At 46.1% G+C, this 19,987-nt stretch overlaps 1 protein-coding gene across 12 annotated transcripts in view; it reads left to right on the plus strand.

Annotated features, from left to right (window-relative positions):
- EXTL3 (exostosin like glycosyltransferase 3) overlaps positions 1 to 19,987 on the plus strand; it is a 160,022-nt gene that overhangs the window by 105,212 nt on the left and 34,823 nt on the right. For all 12 annotated transcript variants that reach the window (XM_075750343.1, XM_075750334.1, XM_075750332.1 and 9 more), the window contains 2 exons: positions 11,985 to 12,113; positions 16,024 to 18,648. In XM_075750343.1, the coding sequence (XP_075606458.1) occupies positions 16,501 to 18,648 (2,148 nt within the window). In that variant the 5' untranslated portion in view covers positions 11,985 to 12,113; positions 16,024 to 16,500. The remainder of the gene's footprint in view (positions 1 to 11,984; positions 12,114 to 16,023; positions 18,649 to 19,987) is intronic.

A 19,987-nucleotide genomic window follows, 5' to 3' on the forward strand; every position in this document is an offset into this window, starting at 1 on the left:
CTCCAGGCTGAACCAGCCCAACTCTCTCAGCCTGAGGTCTCCAGAGCAGAGGTGCTCCAGCCCTCGCAGCATCTCCGTGGCCTCCTCTGGCCTGGCTCCAACAGCTCCATGTCCTTCTTGTGCTGGGGACCCCCGAGCTGGACGCAGCACTGCAGGGGGGTCTCAGCCGAGCGGAGCAGAAGGGCAGAATCCCCTCCCTCGACCTGCTGCTCACGCTGCTGGACACGCAGCCCAGGACACGGGTGGCTTTCTGGGCTCCCAGTGCACATGTGTAGTTTTCATCCATCAGTACCCCCAAGTCCTTCTCCTCAGGGCTGCTCTTCATCCGTTCTTCACCCAGCCTGGAGTTGTGCTTGGGATTGCCCTGACCCATCTGTAGGACCTTGCCCTTGCCCTTGTTGAACCTCATGAAGTTGACATGGGCCCACTTCTTGAGCTTGTCCAGATCCACCTGACATCTACCAAGCCAGTCACTTGGTTACAGAGGGCAATCAGAGTGGTGAGGTACAATTTGCCCATGGTACATCTGTGCTGTTCCCAGTCACCTTCTTGCCCTTCATGGGAACGGTGTCCAGGAGGATTTCTCCATCCATCCCTGCTCACGGACTGCTGCCGGCAGCGAGGTGCCGTGCAGGCAGGTGGGCAGGGTGAGTGCAGCCTTTCCAGTTGCGTTGCTGTCTTCTTTATTCCCCCCCTCCGAGGTGTAAATACTCTCCAGAGCGAGTTTATATTGTTAAAGTTAATGCTTGGAAACTTACTGCAGATAACCTTGGCTTCATCTTGACTTGGCTGCTCATGGGCTTTCATTGCCTTAGCTAATAAAGCCTTTACAATTGCTCAGAGACATTTAAAGTTGTTTAGTGTTTAAATAAAGGGATTAATTTCAGGCATCCTGCTGCTAAACTTGTATGTTTGAATTTTGAAAAAGTGCGTTTTCCCTGTGAGGTGTGAACAGGCTCTGAAAACCGTTTAACTTTTATCAGCTAAATGGACTGTAACTCCTCGTGAGGAGCTGCTGAACTCCTTGTGAGGAGCTGCTGAACTCTTCGGCATCGATTTACGCTTGCCAGGCAATGGAAACAATTACATTGGCTCCATGAAGAATAGAGAGAGGGTCTTACAGCATGAATACAGGAAGGTGTGTCAGGAATGCCTGCTCTTTAAACCTACTCCTGCTGGTGGTTTTATTGATGATTGAGTCTGTATTTTAACATTTCCGTGCCTTGGTTTCCCTGCCTATAAATTACTTGCTTCTTCCTTTTGGATTATTGAGGACTGGTTGGCTATCATGTATAAAATGCTGTCAAGGTAGGGTGCCAAGTGAATACAAAGTATTTTATTTTTAGTGCCTTTTGAAATCTTGGACTTTTTGTTCTCCCTTTTATCTGTCTCTTTTTCTTTTTAATCACACAAAATGGAAATAAACTCAATCACAGCTGTTGCTGGAGAAGAATCATTAGGCCCATCCAGCTGGCTCTCTCGGGGCCAGCGCGGGATTGTTCCCTACGCTGCATTTCAAAAGTATTTTATCTCCTTTAGTCTTGCGTGTGTGTGGAGTGATGAGCGTCTTTCACTTCTGTCAGCTCTCTTCATTGATCCAAATGGGAAGGGCTATTTTTAGGTGGCTGTAAGTAAACGGACATCAGGCACCGCAGAAAGGGAACTGGGTTATTTTTGGAAACCTATCAGCAGCCATTCTGGCAGGTTCTGCTGCAAGTTTTGTCTTCAGTTGGGCTGCCTCAGGTTGTGGTATCAGTTCCCGAGGTTGTGAACCTGGTTTCTTGGGTGTGATTTGCAGTCTGAATCTGGAATTAGCAGCTGCTGGGGATTGTCTTGATGGCATCAGTTTATGGGAATTAATTCCCCCTAAACCAGGCTTACTTGGAGGGAGGCAGGGTGGTGATTGAGCTGGAGATTTTGGGGCAGCGGATGAGGTCAGCTTAGGGGCAACATAAGAAATACAGCTCAAGTGGAGACAAGCCCATGGAGACAACCTCACAGTTCAAGGCCTGGATGAACGTGCAGAAGACTTGGCATCTGTTAGTGGCCGCGTAGCAGGTTTTGGTGTGCTCTTGGGCAATTTGCTTGCATTTATTCTGCTTCAGTGGATGGCAGAAGGATGATGTTTTCTTGGTTTTGCTTAGGTTTTTTCATAATCATTTTGGGACAGCTTCTGCCTCTTGTTGAATTTGTGTGCAGAGCTTGCCAATGCTGCATGGAGCCATTAGGTTCTCCAGTTACTCGGCTGTGAATGTGCGAGTGGGAGTCCGTGGGGGCAATGACTAAACCTACACCGGTGCTGGTTGGAGAGCTTGAAAAACCCAAGCAGAAAACATTGTGTATGTGATTTAGTTGCACATTATCTTCTCTCTCTCAGCAAAGACCCAAGTCTAATTTCAAAGGTCAGAACATGCTCTCACCTGGGTGTTTTGGGCCTTTCATAGAGCAGTTGGAGGCCATTACCTAAAATTAGCTTGTTGCTTGGGGAAAGCTGATATTAGCTCTGTATTAGGACTCTTTTCAAAGCTCTTGATGATCATTAACTTGATGGGCTGCTATTGAAGCTCGTGGGTATGAAGTAGAAAATGGAAGACAAATAGCACCCGATACTGCTTCCTAACTGGAAAAAAAAAAAAAAAATCGAGTGGGCTTTTTGGTAAAATTCCTTTTCTTCTAGGGTGGTTTTTGGTGGGGGGTGTTTTTTTGAAGGATCTCTAGTGGAGCTTTCCTAGGCAGGCCAGTGGACTGCCTTTAACGATGGGCTTATTTTTATTTTCCTCAAAGTTCCTGATGCTCAGATGTGCTGGGGAGCACTGGGGAGGGGAACACGTGATTCTGAAGCAGGCTTAAATTGTAAAGCGCAGTCAGATCTGCTATGCAACAGCATTGACACGTTTAAATAAATCTGCTGTTGAGTAATATAGAGTGACATATTGAGAGCAATTAGAAAAAAAAAAAAAAAGAAACTCGGCACAAATTTGGGAAATGACTGGAATGGAAACAGAACATAGATGTTAGTGAGGACTTTGGATAAAAGCGAGGGAGGGCTGCTCCACAAAAACAGTGTACTGGAGAACCAGGGTGTCCATCAGGATGAATGACAATAGCAGAAGTGCAAATTATGCTGAAATTATCCCTTGGCACTAGGATCCTTGTATTTCTACTTCTCTACCAACGCTGATGGTCACAAGGATTGAAAAGATTAATACTGCCTGGTTCAGAGAGGAGCATGTGGTGGGATGTCAGACAGCTCAGAGAAGGTAAGGTGGCAGTTCTTGTTCCAGTGGCTTTCTTACTGTTGTTCCTCTGGGTCTGTAGTGAGTTGGGTGAGAATCCCATTGTACCCATCGCTGTAGAGGTACGTAACGCTGTAGAAGGCGGCACAGACTGAATTAGGACTGAGTTTGTATTTGAAGCCAGTGAAAGGCAATGGCTTGTGGAGCTTAGCTGTGGAACTTGTTGCTGCAAGAAGCTGTGAAACCAAGTGCTTGATATGCGGGGGGTTTGTTTGTTTGTTTGTTTGTTTTAAACAGTTCAGACTTTGTACGGATGAGAAAGTACATGATTGATTGCTTCAAAAAAGTATTTTGGTGGGCAGCTTTGGTTTTTCAAGGGCTCATGCAACTCCTGTTTGCTAGTGGTTAGAGAAAAATTGTTCTGAATAAGCTGTTCTCTGACTATGACTTATGAGTATTTTGCACCAAAGCAGCTGGAAATGAGCATTTAGGAGTAAGGGGTTGAAGTGGATGGATCATTGGTTTGATCTAATATAGCCATCCTCATGCTTTTTTATTATTTTTATTGGATTCTATACAGTGGTCAAATTGAGTTGTGAATTTTGTGGCTATCTTAATGACTTTGTTCCAAGCCGACGCCTTCATGTCTGTCTGCATGGCACGTTCACAGTGGAGCTGGTGGCTGTATTGCTGCGCCTTTCAAAGAGTGTGTTTACCGGCAGCTTTCCCAGGCTCTGGGAACATCTCTCCTCTTCTTGGCTGGACATCAGGTATTTACCCTGGACACACGAGCAGCTTTTGTCCTGTGGATGGCAGTAGTTAACTCACATACCAGCCAGTCTCTTATGGTATTAAGTATAAAAGGGAGATAGCTGTGCTGCCCCTTGCAGTATTTTTGTGCAATCTGAGCCATTTATGCCTCAAGCCACTGAGATGAGAGTGAGATGGCACAGCATGAGAGATCATAGGCCTGACTCTTCTGTCCACAGTAACTGATGCAAACGGCCAGAAGAGAGACATTTGTGGCTTCCTTGTCCATTAGGACCTCTCGGCATCTATTCTGCAAATGGTCCCTGAAGCTGACATGAGTTGGAAATGATCTGATCTTTGGGATGATGGCTGGGAGACAGCAGCTTGCGTTGGAAGCGATTGCTTCATCTGCACGAGCGTTGTGCTGGCAGAGTGTCCCACTGCCCATTTCTGAGCTGCTCTGAGGACATTTGGCCCCACTTACCCAGCAAAAATAGCTGTTGTGCGTTGGAGATTTCCGCCTGGAGTATTTTTAAGCCTGATGAGTCCTCGCCAAAGTAGCTTCAGCCTTCCCAAATGTACTCTCTCTGCTAACATTTGGATTCTCTTCACCTTCTGTTGTGAAGGGGCAGGTGGGACCGCGCAGGGTGAGGATTACTTGGGCAATCTCTGAAGTGCAGAACGTATCGGCAATATCCGTGGAGCACAGTTTCTCTGGGAATTTTTCCTCTGGGCCACGAAAGTGCGTTAGCAATGAATAAGATCTGTCCTGCACATCCTACTCCCAATCTAGGGAAGCTGTTAAGCCATTAACTTTGCAAAAACTTGGCTGGTTTAGGCTGCTCATTGCTAGCACTAGTCTCACTACTCGTTGCAGTGGATGAATAGCTAAAGCATTTGGACATTACACGATTACATCAAACAGATTGTCTCAAAGCCACAAGGTATTTAGCTGGCTTGCGTGTTCGATACTAGTTAATAAGGATTTCTTTTAAAAGACACTATTGCTTAGCATTACACGCTCTTTAATGGTGTTCTAATAAAATGGGACTTTGGCATCTGGTCTTATCTGTTTGTTAGTCTTCCAGTAACTTTTGAACCTATCAGCTATTTTCACTCAAATTACAGAGATAGAGCTCACCAAAGCATTAACTCCCTATAAATGTCCTGAAAATAGGAAACTGGAGGCTCTTTACGGGATACTGGAGAACCCCATGGAAGCTTGACGGCATCAAACAGTGAGAATTCAGGCTTCATTTGTGCTGGTGTTCCCAGAAGTACTTGTTGGGGCTCCAACAGATTGTATTTTTCTCTGAGTACAAGTGCTGAGCATCGCAAATGGCCGTTCCAAGTGCCTGACTAAATTAATAGTCATTCCAGCTGTTTCTCCAGCTAGCTAACAGGACACCGTTAGGTTCAGGAGGGTGGCTAAGAAGTGCCTTTGGACCAGGCTGCTTGACAGGTTTTTGATTTCAAAGGCAGAGGGTTTGAAAAAAAAAAAAAAAAACCCCAACCAAAAAAACCCCACAACTCGCACAAGGAGTCATGTTTTGGTGCCTTGGCCTGGAAGGCAGTGTTGAAGCTAAAAGCTCTATTAGTGGGTTTCAAATTGCTCAGGCTGTATCCTTCCCTGAGGATTGCTCATGTTCTGTGGAATTACAGGGTTTGGCGTGATAATGTTTTTCCCCTTATTTCTCTCTTTTGCACTTTCTCGATGCGAGCAGGCGAAACAGCAGCAAAGCTCTCACAGAGGCTGGAGAGGTGTGAGAGCGCTCAAGGGCCTCCATGGGAGCATGGCTCTGTTGGACCAGGAGATGCGCGGGCACAGCACGACGCGGTCTAAGGAGATGAGCAATGCTTGCAGGCTTCAGACATAATAAATGTCAATAGAGGAAAGCAGTGCCAGGCATCTGCCCTCAAACCGCTGGTCGTTAGCTGAGTTATCATGAAGAAAGAGGCTGGAGGTGGATCACAGGGAAGAAGGACATGGATGAACTAAAGCGATGGGCTGACCGTGCTCATCCGAGGAGAGTGCGGAAGACGCGATGGGGCAATGGGGTTGTGGGAGAGGGAGTACAGGAGAGACTCAAATGGGGGAAGGTGGGATTCAGGCAGTGGAGGAAAGGTGATGAGAGAGGGGCAAAGAAAACGATCTCGGCAGCTGCATTTTGCGCGGCTACTCCTGTATCCTGCAGCTGTTCATTAGAAATTCTGTTTATGCCACAGGGAGTTTTGGAGTCTCTGAAGCTGACACAGTTTTAATAGACAAAGACATTTTGAGTGCAGCACATCTGCTCCGGGATGCTAAGGAACAGGCTCCATGCGGCAGTGCCATTGGTTGAAGCATTTCACCGTGCTTTTTTTATTTTAAGATCTCCTCTCTTTTATCCTAAAAAGTAATTTTTGAGGTCAAAAGAAGTGCTGTGTTTGCTCATTAAGTTTGCAGCCATTAAACAGTCCTGCCCTATTCTTCCTAATATCCCTGAGTTCCCAGCCCTGAGGGTTGGCAGAATCACCTTTTACTTCGAAGGATCCCAAAGCATTTCACAAAGATGGCCATCGTGGAGGTATGAAGCAGCGGTTCTTTAAGAAATATGCTGCATAACATGTGGGAGTGAAAAAAAAAAAATAAAAATCAGTGTGAATATGGGATCACACTTGTGCTTCCCAGAGTACGGTGAGGTACTGATGCCTCCTGAGCCCCAGGTATGAGCTGGGAACTGGAAGAGTCCAAATAAAACTAAATAATATGTAAATTATATATATTGCAGGAATTTCATAAAGCTAGGAAGTTTTGCCGTTAACAATTTTGATGGGTTTTTCTCTTGTTAAGTTTCAGGTATTAAGATACGGTAAAAGGGAGCCAGTCGGTTTGGGCCGCGTCTCGCCCAAGCTGCGGCGGTGAAACTGTGCAGGAGGGAGCAGCCCCGTCGGGACCCTCAACATGGGCACAAGCTCAGTGCAGGAGGGATGCTGCTGCACAGCAGAGGCCTTTTTAGTTGCCTGATTGCTAATATAAAGCTGCATTATTAAAAATTTGGCAAGCTGGGTGTATTTAGTTGATCCATTTACTTGTAGGCAGACTCAATCTAACCCTTAGCTTAACTTTTATAACCTGTGGCTTCCCAAAACCCGTCTAATCTTGCTCAGTGATTGAATCTACCTTATACAGGTAAAAAGTTAATTCCTTCCTTCACCTCCAGCTTTGGCCAAGTTCCTTTGATCCCTCCTTTCCTGACCTGTCTATTAGGCCTTTATTAAACAGAATAGTGTAACTTTGCCCTTCCTAACTGGTCTGTTACTACTGCATCTGTCCTCCAGTGTTTTCTGTTACATCTTTCTACCTACCCGTTAGCACAGGAGCAGTCTCTGTGCCGGACACCCGTGCTGAGCAGAGTTTGCTGTCTCCCATCCTGCCGCTTCCAGGGACTGGGTGGTGTTGGTCTTCTCCAGCCACGCAGCTTGAGACTAGCTTTGTTGTTTATGATATCTTGCAAGCAAAAGTCTGGGCACCAGTGACAAGACAGCACACAGTGTGTGTCAAATTATCCAGCATTTCACATCCAAGTGATGACTTCACTTTGTAGAAATTTAATTATCATGCATTCTGCTAGTGCTTATCTTTTATCATACACTCTTCTGCTGGTTAATAACTTCGTTAAGCACACCCACAAGCTTCAGGCACCGTGTTTCATTTTCTCTGGGTATTTTGAAGTGCTGTAGTTGGCTAGTTCCACGTCTGCACGTCCTAACCTGTATAGTGCAAATGTCCTGCACAGCCTTTCTTTAGCTGGACTGCAAACATCTGGTACATTAGGCTGGTCTCTCAGTCAGGTTCCTCTTTGCTTTGCATATCTACAGCAATTAAATTGTATTTCTTTATCAGCCATCATAACACTGCTTTAGCTGGCAGATATCTTACCTGAAAGATCTGTCCCAGTGGCACCTCTTGGTTTCAGAGTTTACCTGGCACAGTGCTTACACCAGCAGCATTTTTACAGCAAGGATGCTGCACGCCGTGTCGCTTTGTGGGTACTTGGCAGAGGAGGGAGATCTGTAGATACACTTCATGGTTTTCTCTGAGTGTTTTAGGGATAGGCCATGCCCTGGGGAACTCAGAGGTTAAAGAGATGGGGAGGAGAATGGCCAGACGTGCATGTTCACCGTGACTTAGTTCACCACTGAGCTGGGTCTTTAGAAAGCCTTGGTGTTGGTTCCATGAGTGAAAGTTGCTCCTGGAGGGGTCCAAAAAAAAGAAACAGGAGGAAAACGCTGTATGATGCGATCCAGAAGGACCAGTAAAGCTGGGGCCGTTTGTGTGATGGGCGAGGAGGAAGCAGGACAGTTGTGAACCTTTCTCAGAAGACTAGAAAAGGCAGAATATCCTTAGATATATTTTTGCCCTATGGCTCGGTTTTTGTTGGAGGTGTGATTTCTCCAGAAGTGGTTATTGTGATTCAACCTCTCTGTGCAGAGTGCGTTTGCACTCTTGTATGTGGCCAAATATGCACAACCCAAAGTCTACCCAGTTTACCCAGTGCTGCCAGTATAACAGCAGTAGTGGGGCTAGGATGCTGTTACAGTTAAAGAGGGACAGCTTTTGCACAAGCCCAGTGGAGGTGGTGTCATGATGGTGTGTGGCATGGTGACATCTTTTTCCTCAAACCTCTGCAGACAGTGAAGATGCAGATTAGTTGAGCCACTGGGTTCCTGCTGTGTTGCATGCCTGTGAGTGCAGCAGAAAGGCATTTAACGTCCCTTCCCTAATTGGGACTGTGTGACTCGAGTGTCTGGTAATGAGAGAGGGGTTTTTACCCATAGGACCCTCTTTGAAGCTAGTCCAAATTAATAGAGTCCTGGCAATAGTTGCGTTTGTGCATCTGAATTTCTGAATTTGTAATGAACTGTGTCAGATAAGAATCCGCCTGCTATATAAATATGGGTGATTACGGCACGTCAAGTTATTTAGTTATTTGGCATGATCGATCGGGCTGTCTGAAACAGAGCGGCCTCCACTTCTGTGGTGATGAAGCATTCTCCAAAAAGTGCAGAAGGCCGTCAGCTTGCTAATGAGGCTGCGTGCGGCTGCCCGCCCCGCGCATCGAAGGCTTTTCCGTGAGGAGGGGAAAAGCTGCTGTTAGACGCACAGCAACAAATGGGAAGACAGGGAGTGGGTGAAAGAGCTAAACAGGGAGGGAAGGTACGTTTGGAGTTGGTTAGCCTGGTTAATTTGGCCGTGTAGCATTGATGAATTTAATGTCACTGCACCTAGCTCGGATGCAGCAGCTGGGGTTCCCTGATTTTTTTTCTATAGGCTTTCCCTGAATGTAAACTTCCCGGCGTGTCTGGGTCATGAGGACTAACTGCTGACCCGCTCTCTTGTCTGCTGAAGTCCCCGAGAAGCCACATGGACCATTTCGTGGTTGTTAGAGGCCCCTCGGTGGACATGCTCGCTCTCCAGAACTGGCTTATTCGCTGCATGCGGGAAATGGGCAAACTTTGCAGAAACCCCCTAGAGACAGGTTGTTTCCCACAGTGACCCACCTTGCTCAGTCAGATGCTGTTAAACATTGTGTTTCTGTGCTGTTCAGGCAATATTTCCTTTTTCTTAGAACCTATGCAGGACAAAGAAAACTTTAAATTTGTGCTTAATTATGACCTGAAGAGAGAGGTTTGTAGTTTTGCCTTGGGGGAAAATAATGTGCCTGAACTATCTAGGGCTGAAAACCACAAAGAATACCAAGGGTTTGAGCTGTCTCATGAAGTCAGCATTTGAAAAGCCAGCCCTCTCCTGTCTGGAGTTGACCTCTGCATGCTTCTCATACAATGCAGAGCGCCTGGCTCTTCACTGTGGTTTTACCTCAAGACAGTTCTTGTTCATTAACTGCTTCAAGGTAAAAGCAAAAAGAGTCTTCCTTCCTCCCACACCTAATTTATCCCTTTTAGTGGTGAAGAAAAATCAGCCATGCACCTGCTCCTCGAGTACCTTGTGCCATTGCACATGATGGAGCAAAGTACCCGCTTCCTCGGTTTGCTTCCCGTGTCCCAAAAAATCTTTAGCACTTTGTAAATGGGAACGCGGTGAGCAATACAGCATGAACCGCTGCGTGGTTGTACGGATTTACCAGCTTTCTTGTAAAGCTCTGTCCTGCTGTCCCTTGCTCTGAGATTTGGAGGGGAGAGAACTTTGCATCCAGGGTGCTCTGCCATACGGTACCGCAGAACGTAAAAAGATTTGCTCATAAGCTGGGTATTTCTTTGTGTGGAGAAGTGCTTGTGTGCAGCCTGGCACAATAAATAAAATAATATGGCTGGTTTATTACCAGAAAACAACACTAAATAATAAATTTAAGAACTAAAAGCTCTATATGTAAAGTAGATTTTGCAATGCATTATGCAAAAAGCAAGAAGGCACCAGAGAAGGAAACCACTGGAAAAAGGCAGGCTGGGAGGATGGATGATCTTGCGGACAGTTAGATGTAGAGTGAACTCCAAGCTGGTGCAGCTCCCACGGTGACCTTGGGCAAGTTGTTTCTCCATACCCCCATTACCTGCTCTCTGAAAACTGGATGCAGTTTTACTGTCTTAAGAATTTCATCAGAATAAATGAATGTTCACGAACCACCCAGTTAACCTCAGCTGAGGAGCGTGACAGACCTTCAGCGGCTGCTTTTCGCAGAGGGCAAAGCAGGTACCCGGAAGCACTTGGGGGAGAGAGATCTGCTTGCCACAATACTGAGCATCTCCTGGAGCGTGCTCTTGCCCCAGATGGGGAACAAAAAGAATACGGGGTGGAAAGCAGCTCTCAAAGGATTTGTCCTCAAGTACCCAAATACCTCTCTGATCCCTCTCTCCTCTCCCAGTTAAGGTTGGTAGAGAGTCTGCAAAGGAGAGAAAGTCAGAAAAGCTCCTGTAAGGTCCTGCGTTTTCTGTTCGGTTGCATTTCTTCCCCCTAGCTCTATTCCCCATCCAAATGAGCTGTTGGGGCAATTTGCACATGCGGCGGGGTTTTTTTTCTCTTGTCCCCCCCCCAAGGATTTCTGAATTGCAGGAGATGCATTTGTGAAGCCTGTGAGATGAAATGATGCTGTACTGGGAACACTGGTCCTATGCTGTCAGGGCAGGAGGACACCTGGCTGGAGAGAAGGTAGCAAGCACGGTGCGAAACCGTGTCCATGTTGTCTGGGACCTGTTTCCAACAGAGCACACAAGCAGCACAGGGGAAGAGTAGAAGACCAGGGTTCAATGTATGTGATACTTCCCTTAATATCGGTCAGCCACTGCCTTCTTCAGCACACATGGTTTTCTGACTTTCCCGGAGCAAGCACGTGAAGGGGCTCTCTTGGAGTGCATGCCCAGGACCCCTTTACCCCGCGCATGCCCGGCTGTGGATGGGGAGCATGGCTGGAAGCAGGTCAGGCTTTGCAGGGAGCTGCAAATGTGGTGAATGTTCCTTGGTTTAGATAAAAGCTTCCTAAAGCTGGGGTTGCGGTTTATCCGCTGAATTTACAGATTACGAGACCTTTTACCGATTGTGCGTGTAGCAGCGTTGATCTTAGCCTAGGAGAATTTCTCTGTACCTGTGAGCTCTCAAGACAGTACAAATCCCTTGTGATGATCCCTAAGGCGGTAGCGTGCGAAGCATTTCAGAGTGAATTTTCCATCTGCTTCTTTTAAAGATCTGCTCTCAAACGTACCTTAAAGCACACACCTAATAGATTTATTCTCCTTGTTCGACTGCAGAAGGAGAATCTTCCAAATGCTTCTGTTCCCAAAGTGATTGGAGATTTGGGGTATAATCCTTTTCTTTGAGACAGTTAGGAAGTAGAAAGTTATCATTGCTGAAGGGCTGTTTTGTGTTCATTTCTTTTCTGTTTCACCTGAAACTCTTTTCTGAAGGGGGAGGAACGTGCTGTATTTTCCTTTTTTAGCAAAATTACCTGCTTCTTTTTAAAAAAAAGAAAGGTAATTATTTTTTTTCTTTGATTTCATTTCTAGTGCTGTTGAAAAAGAGACTTGGCAATAGAAACTATCTATTCAAGACTGGACAGATAAAGCAGAGGAGCCACTACCACGCGCTCCCTGACATCCTTTGCCGTTCATCAGGAGGGAGCCTGCATGACAGAGGTGGGTACGGTGTCTCGTTCTCCGTGGAGGGGGCTGGCACAGCAGAAAGTTTGTGGAGGTCACATAGTGATAACACTGCACACCCGTCGTTTGATGAGGAAGGAGGGTAAAGATGAGTATGGGTGCACATAGATGAGTTTGGGAGCTCTGATTTAGTGAACACAGGTTCCCTGTGAATTTTCCTCCTGGAAACACAGTGCAGTCTGCGTCACCATATTCTGCCTGGTGGTTAATTATTGCTATGCTATGCTCTGGAGGACCATAAGTTTACATTTTCCAGGCTCTGTTCACAAATTTTCTGAGAAAGGGACAACATGTCCCTCATTTTATAGGGAGATGGACAAAAGGAGGTGTAAGCAGGGAGGAATAGGTGTGCTCAGGTGTTTGTAGAAGGACCTTGGTGACTGAACATTGGCAGAATAATGACTCCGCGAGCATCCACAGATCCGTCCACTAGAAATGCAAAAAGGAGAACCTCAGGTATTCCCATAACTTCACCGGCACGGGGAGCAACCACTGTGGAGTTGAGGAAAGCTCGGAACGCTGCCCGGGATTTGAACTAAGATGTGACAACATGTCCAGACAGCAATTTAGTCTCACAGCTCTGTGCTGCAGGAGAAGGAACTGCAACATGCAAACCTGTCGTGCCTGAGAAGTCGGTCAGGTTGGCATTTGGGAACAGGCTGTGGTAATTATTGAGCTTCTGATTTCCCAAGAGCTCTCCCTGCCTCTTTTTGTGTGTGTATGTGTAATTCAGTCTAGCAGGCAGCCATGTTGTGTTACAACATCAACAAGAGTTTCCTCAGTGTGGGGCTCAATCAGTGTAAAGAACTAAATAGTACTTGGGAGTGAGAGGAATGAGTTGGCTGGAGGGCCCAGCAACTAACCCCTTTTTCCTCCCAGACTTCTGTTTGGGAACTCTGGAAATCAGCAGCCTTTTTCCCCAGGGCTGCTTATTGCTCTGAAATACAACACCGAAGTCTCTCTTGGTAAAACCACAGATTGGGTTTTTAGTTTGTTTTTTTTTTTTTAATTCCTAATAACAATGTGTTACAACCTCAGGCTCTATCGAGTTGATGAGGAATAAAGTCTTAGTAATGAAGAAGAGTCTGAGAGTGTGTCTAAAGTGCTTGCTTTATCACCAGCACATATTTCATACTGACAGTCAATACTTTTAACTGATCCCAAGCCACGCGTGTTGCATTTCAAATCCTTCCCCAGCCTGCTCTGGTCTTTCCCGTGTGGTCTTTTCCAAGCTAGTGGCAGTTAGTTTGTCAGCTTTGGGTTTCTGACCGTACGGATATTTTTCTTTAATTCACAGCCCATGTTTTTAGGTCAGGAGGATAAAGTTTGTTCTGTGTCAACTGAATGGAAGGACCAGAGGAGCCACTGGAAGGATTAGGTGGCAGAACAGCTGCAGAGGATCATGTGCAGGGTGATGGATTTTGCTTTTCAAGGACCTCAGTTAGCCATTTCATCACTGTTTAGGGCTCATAAATGGGCAAAGCAACTACAAAGGGACAAGATTTAGATGCAGTCTCAGCTGATAACCTTTGGGACTGCCTTTACTGCCTCTGGGGCTGCGGTTTTCTCTGGCCAGTCTGAAGCAGCACATCCACGTGCCTCCTCATTCTTTCTTGGCCACATTTATGATCCCATGTTTCTGTGTTGTCTCGGCACCTTGCAGGGTTTGACCACATTTACCACATGGCATCCCCAAGAAAAAAAACGGCAGAGCTTGTTTTCCCACTTATGCCTTGAAGTTAGGCTGGTTTTTAAATTCACTGGTGTTTGAGTGAGCATGTGCTTTGGTGTTTCCCCTTGGGAAAAGGGTTAATAGGGCGGTGCTCATCTCCTGGCCAGCTGTTTGCAGAAAATTAGTAGCAATTCTAGAATCTTTTCAGACCCTGTAAGACTAGGTTCAAATAGCAGGGACTGACCGACTGGTGCATGCACACGGACAGTGACAGCATCAGCTTCATTTCCTGGGGAGAACTGAAAAAAGGCGAGGGGGAAAGACTTTAAATGCTTTTTTTATTACTTATTTTTGCCTTCAGTCACCTGGTTTGGACACTGGTGCATGCTAAAACCCTTCTGTTATGTAGCAGCAGTCCCAGAGGCACAATACAAGTGTGCTGCCGCTGCCAGGGCTCCCTGCGCCTGACTGACAGCCCCACGCAGAAGCACTGGGGATTTACATTCATCACCAGCCTCTCTCCCAGTCCGGGCAAATACAAGTTGGTGTACAGAGAATAGTATTAAAATGTCCTGCCAGCAGAGCCGCAGCCTCCCCCATCTGCCCGCAGCGACTGTGCTGCCAAGATCTGAGAAAGCTGATTTAGCCTTTTCCTGACTTTTTAGCCCTTTTATCCTCCTGGCTTTCTGAGATTTACACCGGTGCTGTTTGCCAGACAATGTTATGAATATTAAATTTGTCTTAAGTGTCCATACTGCTGTGCAGCTCCCAGTTGTGGGTCAGGTTGGAGGGCATTCCCATTTAATCATGGGGTGTTATTGGGAACAAATGGCTTTGTAACAAAACAGGCCAAGGAGTTGTGCTTTATTACTCCACTTGTTTCCCCTTTCATTATAATTTTTCCTGGTTAAAATAAAATCTTCCTTTTTATTTTTTTTCTGACACGCACTTGTGTAGTACACTGAAAATTATTCCTGACTTCTCTCTGCTCCTTTAAGGTGAACTTCTGTTTTGCTTTGGCCCGTTTCCAGATCTCTGCTTTAGCTGAGATTTGCTTTTTGCCTTCTATCTGCTAATTCTTGATGAGTAGATGAGAGGAGTATTAAATAGATTTAGTGAAAAATGACCGTCACCAGTGTAGATGACTTTCCTCTAATTAAAAATTGAAGCGGAAATGAATAAGCTTCTCTTGAGGCTGTGCAAGAGTTGACGCTAAACCCAGCACTATATTCATCAGTGCTGTAGGAAGTCCAGTATATGAAAGAATATCCCAGAAACTTTGGTATCTTGGAGGATGCTAATAAAAGGGAAGGGAGAATTTCTAGTGGCAGCATATTCATGTAGCCTAGATTTAAATCTGTTGTCATAGGCCAAAGACTCAGAGCTGAATTTGCCACGTCCTTGATTTTTATGCCCGTGCTAGGTGGGCATTCAGCACCGTAGCAGAGTTTTCCAAACAAAAAAGCATATCTAAGCAAGCTGATACCACTTGGGTGGTGTGGTACCCAACGGATCCCAACTTCAGCATCTTTGCTTTGTTGTACGGTGTAGACTTTTCCAGTTTTGACCAGAAGTTCTCTCTCGTATCTCTTACCTCAGCCACCCAGCAGAGGTAATCGCAACCAACACAAGTATGTTCCCTTTAAACTTTCTCTTGCAACGAATCAAAATTTTCTAGCAGGAAATGAAAGCAAAACACTTCATCTAAAAATTCCTCATCAGCTTTAGTCACTAGACCAGAACAATAGTGATTACACTCAGTTATGCAGTACGAATTCACAGCACTGCTGTGTCCCAGGATCACAACATGCCATTAAAAGGTGACTAGAGGGAGCAGGTGTACATTAATATCTCCATTTTGTACATGACGAGACAGGGGCTTGCAGATGTTAAGCAGCTTCTGCAAAGTTACACAGCAAGACAGTGGCAGAGGCAGAAATAGGAAACCAGATCCAAGGGCTGTGATTTTTCTGGTCTGGCCACTGAAGCATGCAACCTAATGAAAAGCAGAGTGCCCAGAGAAAGCCATGTGTCCGCGTCTAATGAATCCTATCACTTTCTCAGGTTTACTGGTATTAACCCTGGAGGTGTTAGACATGTATGAGAGTTGCTCTTTTGCAGAGAGGACAGTTGCTTTTAAAAACTAGCAATGTCTTAGGTCACTAAGGGGTCGTTTTGTTTGCATTGTCTGAATATATGATTGTTCTCTTATAGGAATGGTAGAGCATCAGCCGCGCAGCAGCGATGACAGAGACTGACATTCATACGAGTCTCTTCTGGCTCCTTCTCCACAAGGCTGGTGCCTCTGCATATTCATTGGATGGTAATGCAGGATGTTGAGAGCAGCGGTAGAGTTTGGCTTGATCCCATTGTGTTTTTATTCTGCCGGTTGAGACTTTGAATCACCATGACAACGCTGTGACACTTCCAGCAACGGTTGCCTGCAGACCAAGGGTGGGCTGGGGGTGGGTGAGAAGGTCAATGATTGAGTCTAACGGGATCAAAAGTTGCGCCTGCAGCAAAACAACTGTAGAAAAGCCGTCAGCACGACAAGAAGATGAAATTCCCCTTCTATTGGCTTCTTGTTAAGCAGTCACAATAACATTTTTTTCCGAGAGACTTGTATAAAAACTCTTTTGGTTATGGCTACTGATCCAACGTGATTGGGCGTGCAGCGATTTTTTTGAACTCATGACTGGATATACGATGTTGCGGAATGGGGGAGTGGGGAACGGAGGCCAGCCGTGGGTGTTGAGATGGTCCAGTCGGATCCGGCTCACCTGGCTTAGTTTCACCCTCTTCATTATCCTCGTCTTCTTTCCCCTCATTGCCCACTACTACCTAACCACCATCGATGATGCGGACGATGCCGGCAAGCGCATCTTTGGCCCTCGGACCGGCAACGAGCTGTGCGAGGTAAAGCATGTGCAAGACCTGTGCCGCATCCGCGAGTCGGTCAGCGAGGAGCTGCTCCAGCTGGAGGCCAAGCGGCAGGAGCTCAACAGTGAGATTGCCAAGCTCAACTTGAAGATTGAGGCCTGCAAAAAGAGCATTGAAAATGCCAAGCAGGACCTGCTGCAGCTGAAGAACGTCATCAGCCAGACTGAGCATTCCTACAAAGAGCTGATGGCTCAGAACCAGCCCAAGCTCTCCTTGCCCATCCGGCTGCTGCCAGACAAAGACGATGCGACTTTCCCCCTGCCAAAATCCAACCGGAACTGCAGGCTACACAACTGCTTTGACTACTCGCGCTGCCCGTTGACATCTGGCTTTCCAGTCTATGTCTACAACAGTGACGATTACCCTTTTGGTAGTTCCTTAGACCCTTTAATTAAACAAGCCTTTGAGGCGACTGTCAGAACTAATGTTTATGTTACTGAAAATGCAAACATTGCTTGTGTGTATATAATTTTAGTGGGGGAAATGCAAGAGCCTGTAATGCCAAAACCTACTGAACTAGAGCAACAGTTGCACTCTTTGCCATATTGGAGGACTGATGGACATAACCATCTCATCATCAATTTATCAAGGAAATCGGAAACTCAGAACTTCATTTACAATATCAGCACAGGGCGCGCCATGATTGCCCAGTCCACCTTTTATGATGTGCAGTATCGACCAGGGTTTGATATTGTGGTATCGCCTCTGGTCCATGCTATGTCTGAACCCAACTTCCTAGAAATCCCACCCCAGGTGCCAGTCAAGCGTAAATATCTGTTTAGTTTCCAGGGGGAGAAGATCGAGTCTCTCAGATCTAGCTTGCAAGAGGTTCGCTCTTTCGAAGAGGAAATAGAAGGCAATGCCCCAGCTGACTACGACGATCGGATCATTACCACCTTGAAGGCTGTTCAGGACAGCAAGTTGGACTTTGTTTTGGTAGAGTTCACGTGTAAGAACCAGCCTAAGGCGAGTCTGCCCACTGAGTGGGCTCTGTGTGGAGAAAGGGATGACAGACTAGAGCTACTGAAGCTATCTACTTTTGCACTGATAATCACCCCAGGGGACACCCATTTAGTGATCTCCGCCGGGTGTGCCATGAGACTATTTGAGGCTCTGGAAGTTGGAGCCATCCCGGTGGTTCTCGGAGAGCAAGTTCAGCTACCCTATAATGACGTGATCCGGTGGAACGAGGCAGCCTTAATCATACCAAAGCCACGTATCACAGAAGTGCACTTTCTTCTGAGAAGCATTTCTGACAACGATCTCCTTGCCATGAGGAGGCAGGGCCGCTTCTTGTGGGAGACCTACTTCTCCACCTCTGACAACGTGTTCAGCACAGTCTTAGCTATCATAAGGACTCGAATCCAAATCCCGGCTGCTCCTATCCGAGAAGAAACTGCTGTGGAGATTCCTCACCGGTCTGGCAAAGCTGCTGGTACGGACCCCAATATGGCAGACAATGGTGACCTGGACTTGGGGCCTGTGGAAACAGAACCACCCTACGCATCTCCCAAATATCTCCGCAATTTCACCCTCACTGCAATGGACATCTACAGGAATTGGAATTCTGCTCCAGGGCCTTTCCACCTCTTTCCCTACACTCCCTTTGACCCTGTTTTACCATCAGAAGCAAAATTTTTGGGGTCTGGGACTGGATTTCGACCAATTGGTGGAGGAGCAGGTGGCTCTGGGAAGGAGTTCCAGGCTGCTTTGGGTGGCAATGTCCCCCGAGAGCAGTTCACAGTAGTGATGTTGACTTATGAGCGGGAGGAAGTGTTGATGAACTCCCTAGAAAGGCTCAATGGTCTCCCATACTTAAATAAAGTTGTGGTAGTGTGGAACTCTCCCAAGCTTCCCTCTGAGGATCTCTTGTGGCCAGACATTGGCGTCCCAATCATGGTAAGAATGATGTATTTATTTTGGTCTTGCTTCCCGGTGGGGTTTGTGCATTAAAGTTGGCTGTAGCTCTTCCGTAGCGTGTCAGCTCAGCTGAAGTCATCTAGGACAACATTCATCTCATGTGGTTTTAGATGTCTGTACCTGATCTGGACTCTTTTATTAATGGAGAAAATCAGGGAGATTACAGGTATGACTCATCTGACCCATTTTAGGTGTTTGCATGAGAACACCATGGCTCGTGCTCTGGAAACGCCTGTTTCTCTACTGGCTTTGAAGGGAGGCCAATGTTCAGGGGCGGATGGCTGTGCTCTGTGGATGTGTAAACTTAGGCCAGGTGAATTGGTGTCATGAGAGAATTCATTCGGTGGCCTTTGGGTTATGAAATACAGGAGCTGATACACACAAGAGCCTAAATTGTAAAAATACGGGAACTTTAGAGGTGCCAGGTGTTTGGCACTCATGGAACAGTAATTACTTGTATGGAGCCTAATATGAATCTCAGAGCTTAAAGCTAGAGATTATGGTTTATTGAAAAGCTTGCGTAGGCTCTTTGTGTTATGCTGTGAGGACAGTTGGCACCTTATAAATACCTAAGAAGTGACTGCTTCTGCACTTTACCAGATGAATCTTGTATAAAAACAACAGAGAAACCCACTGAAGCCGTGCCTATTGCAAGGGCCTCAAAAGTAATTTATCGCTTTCTATTACAAGGGGTGGCAGAGAAGGAAATTTAAGCCAAGGCCGACATGACCATAAGAGCTTCCATGCTCCAAAGGTTGTAATCAAGTTTTGCTTAGGTTTGGGTTGATTATTTTTTTTTCCCCAGCCAAACTGAAGAAGCGACACCGTCAAAGACTAACATTCATTTTCATGCCCAGCTACTCACTTGCATATTGGCAGTGTTGCTTGCAAGGAGTTAATTCTTCCTAAACTGTTACTTACAAATGTATATATTTATTTGTTTTAGGACTTCTCTGTCATCCCAGCATAACTTTCTGCGCTGGCCATTGTTAACAATCAATATTAAATACAAATATCCACGTGCCCTTGTAAAGAGAGCACGGGCATAGAGACGCTAACAAGAAGCAACACTGTGTTGTCTGAATCCGGTCGTGTTTAGAAGACAAATGGAAGGATAATGCCTTACAAATTAGGGAAGGGAAAAATAAAAGGAGGAGATGGCACTTAAGTACGCAAACTGCGTGTGGTTTATGTGACAGGACGCTACTGAGCTTAATGGCAATGGGAGCTTTATGCTTCATGCAAAGAGATTCATTGATTTAATATTTCGTTTTATTATTATTGTGATGAATAAATCCTTCTGCTCACATTTAAAAAC

This window comes from Balearica regulorum, chromosome 3, assembly GCF_011004875.1.
Source record: "Balearica regulorum gibbericeps isolate bBalReg1 chromosome 3, bBalReg1.pri, whole genome shotgun sequence".
NCBI lineage: Eukaryota > Metazoa > Chordata > Aves > Gruiformes > Gruidae > Balearica > Balearica regulorum.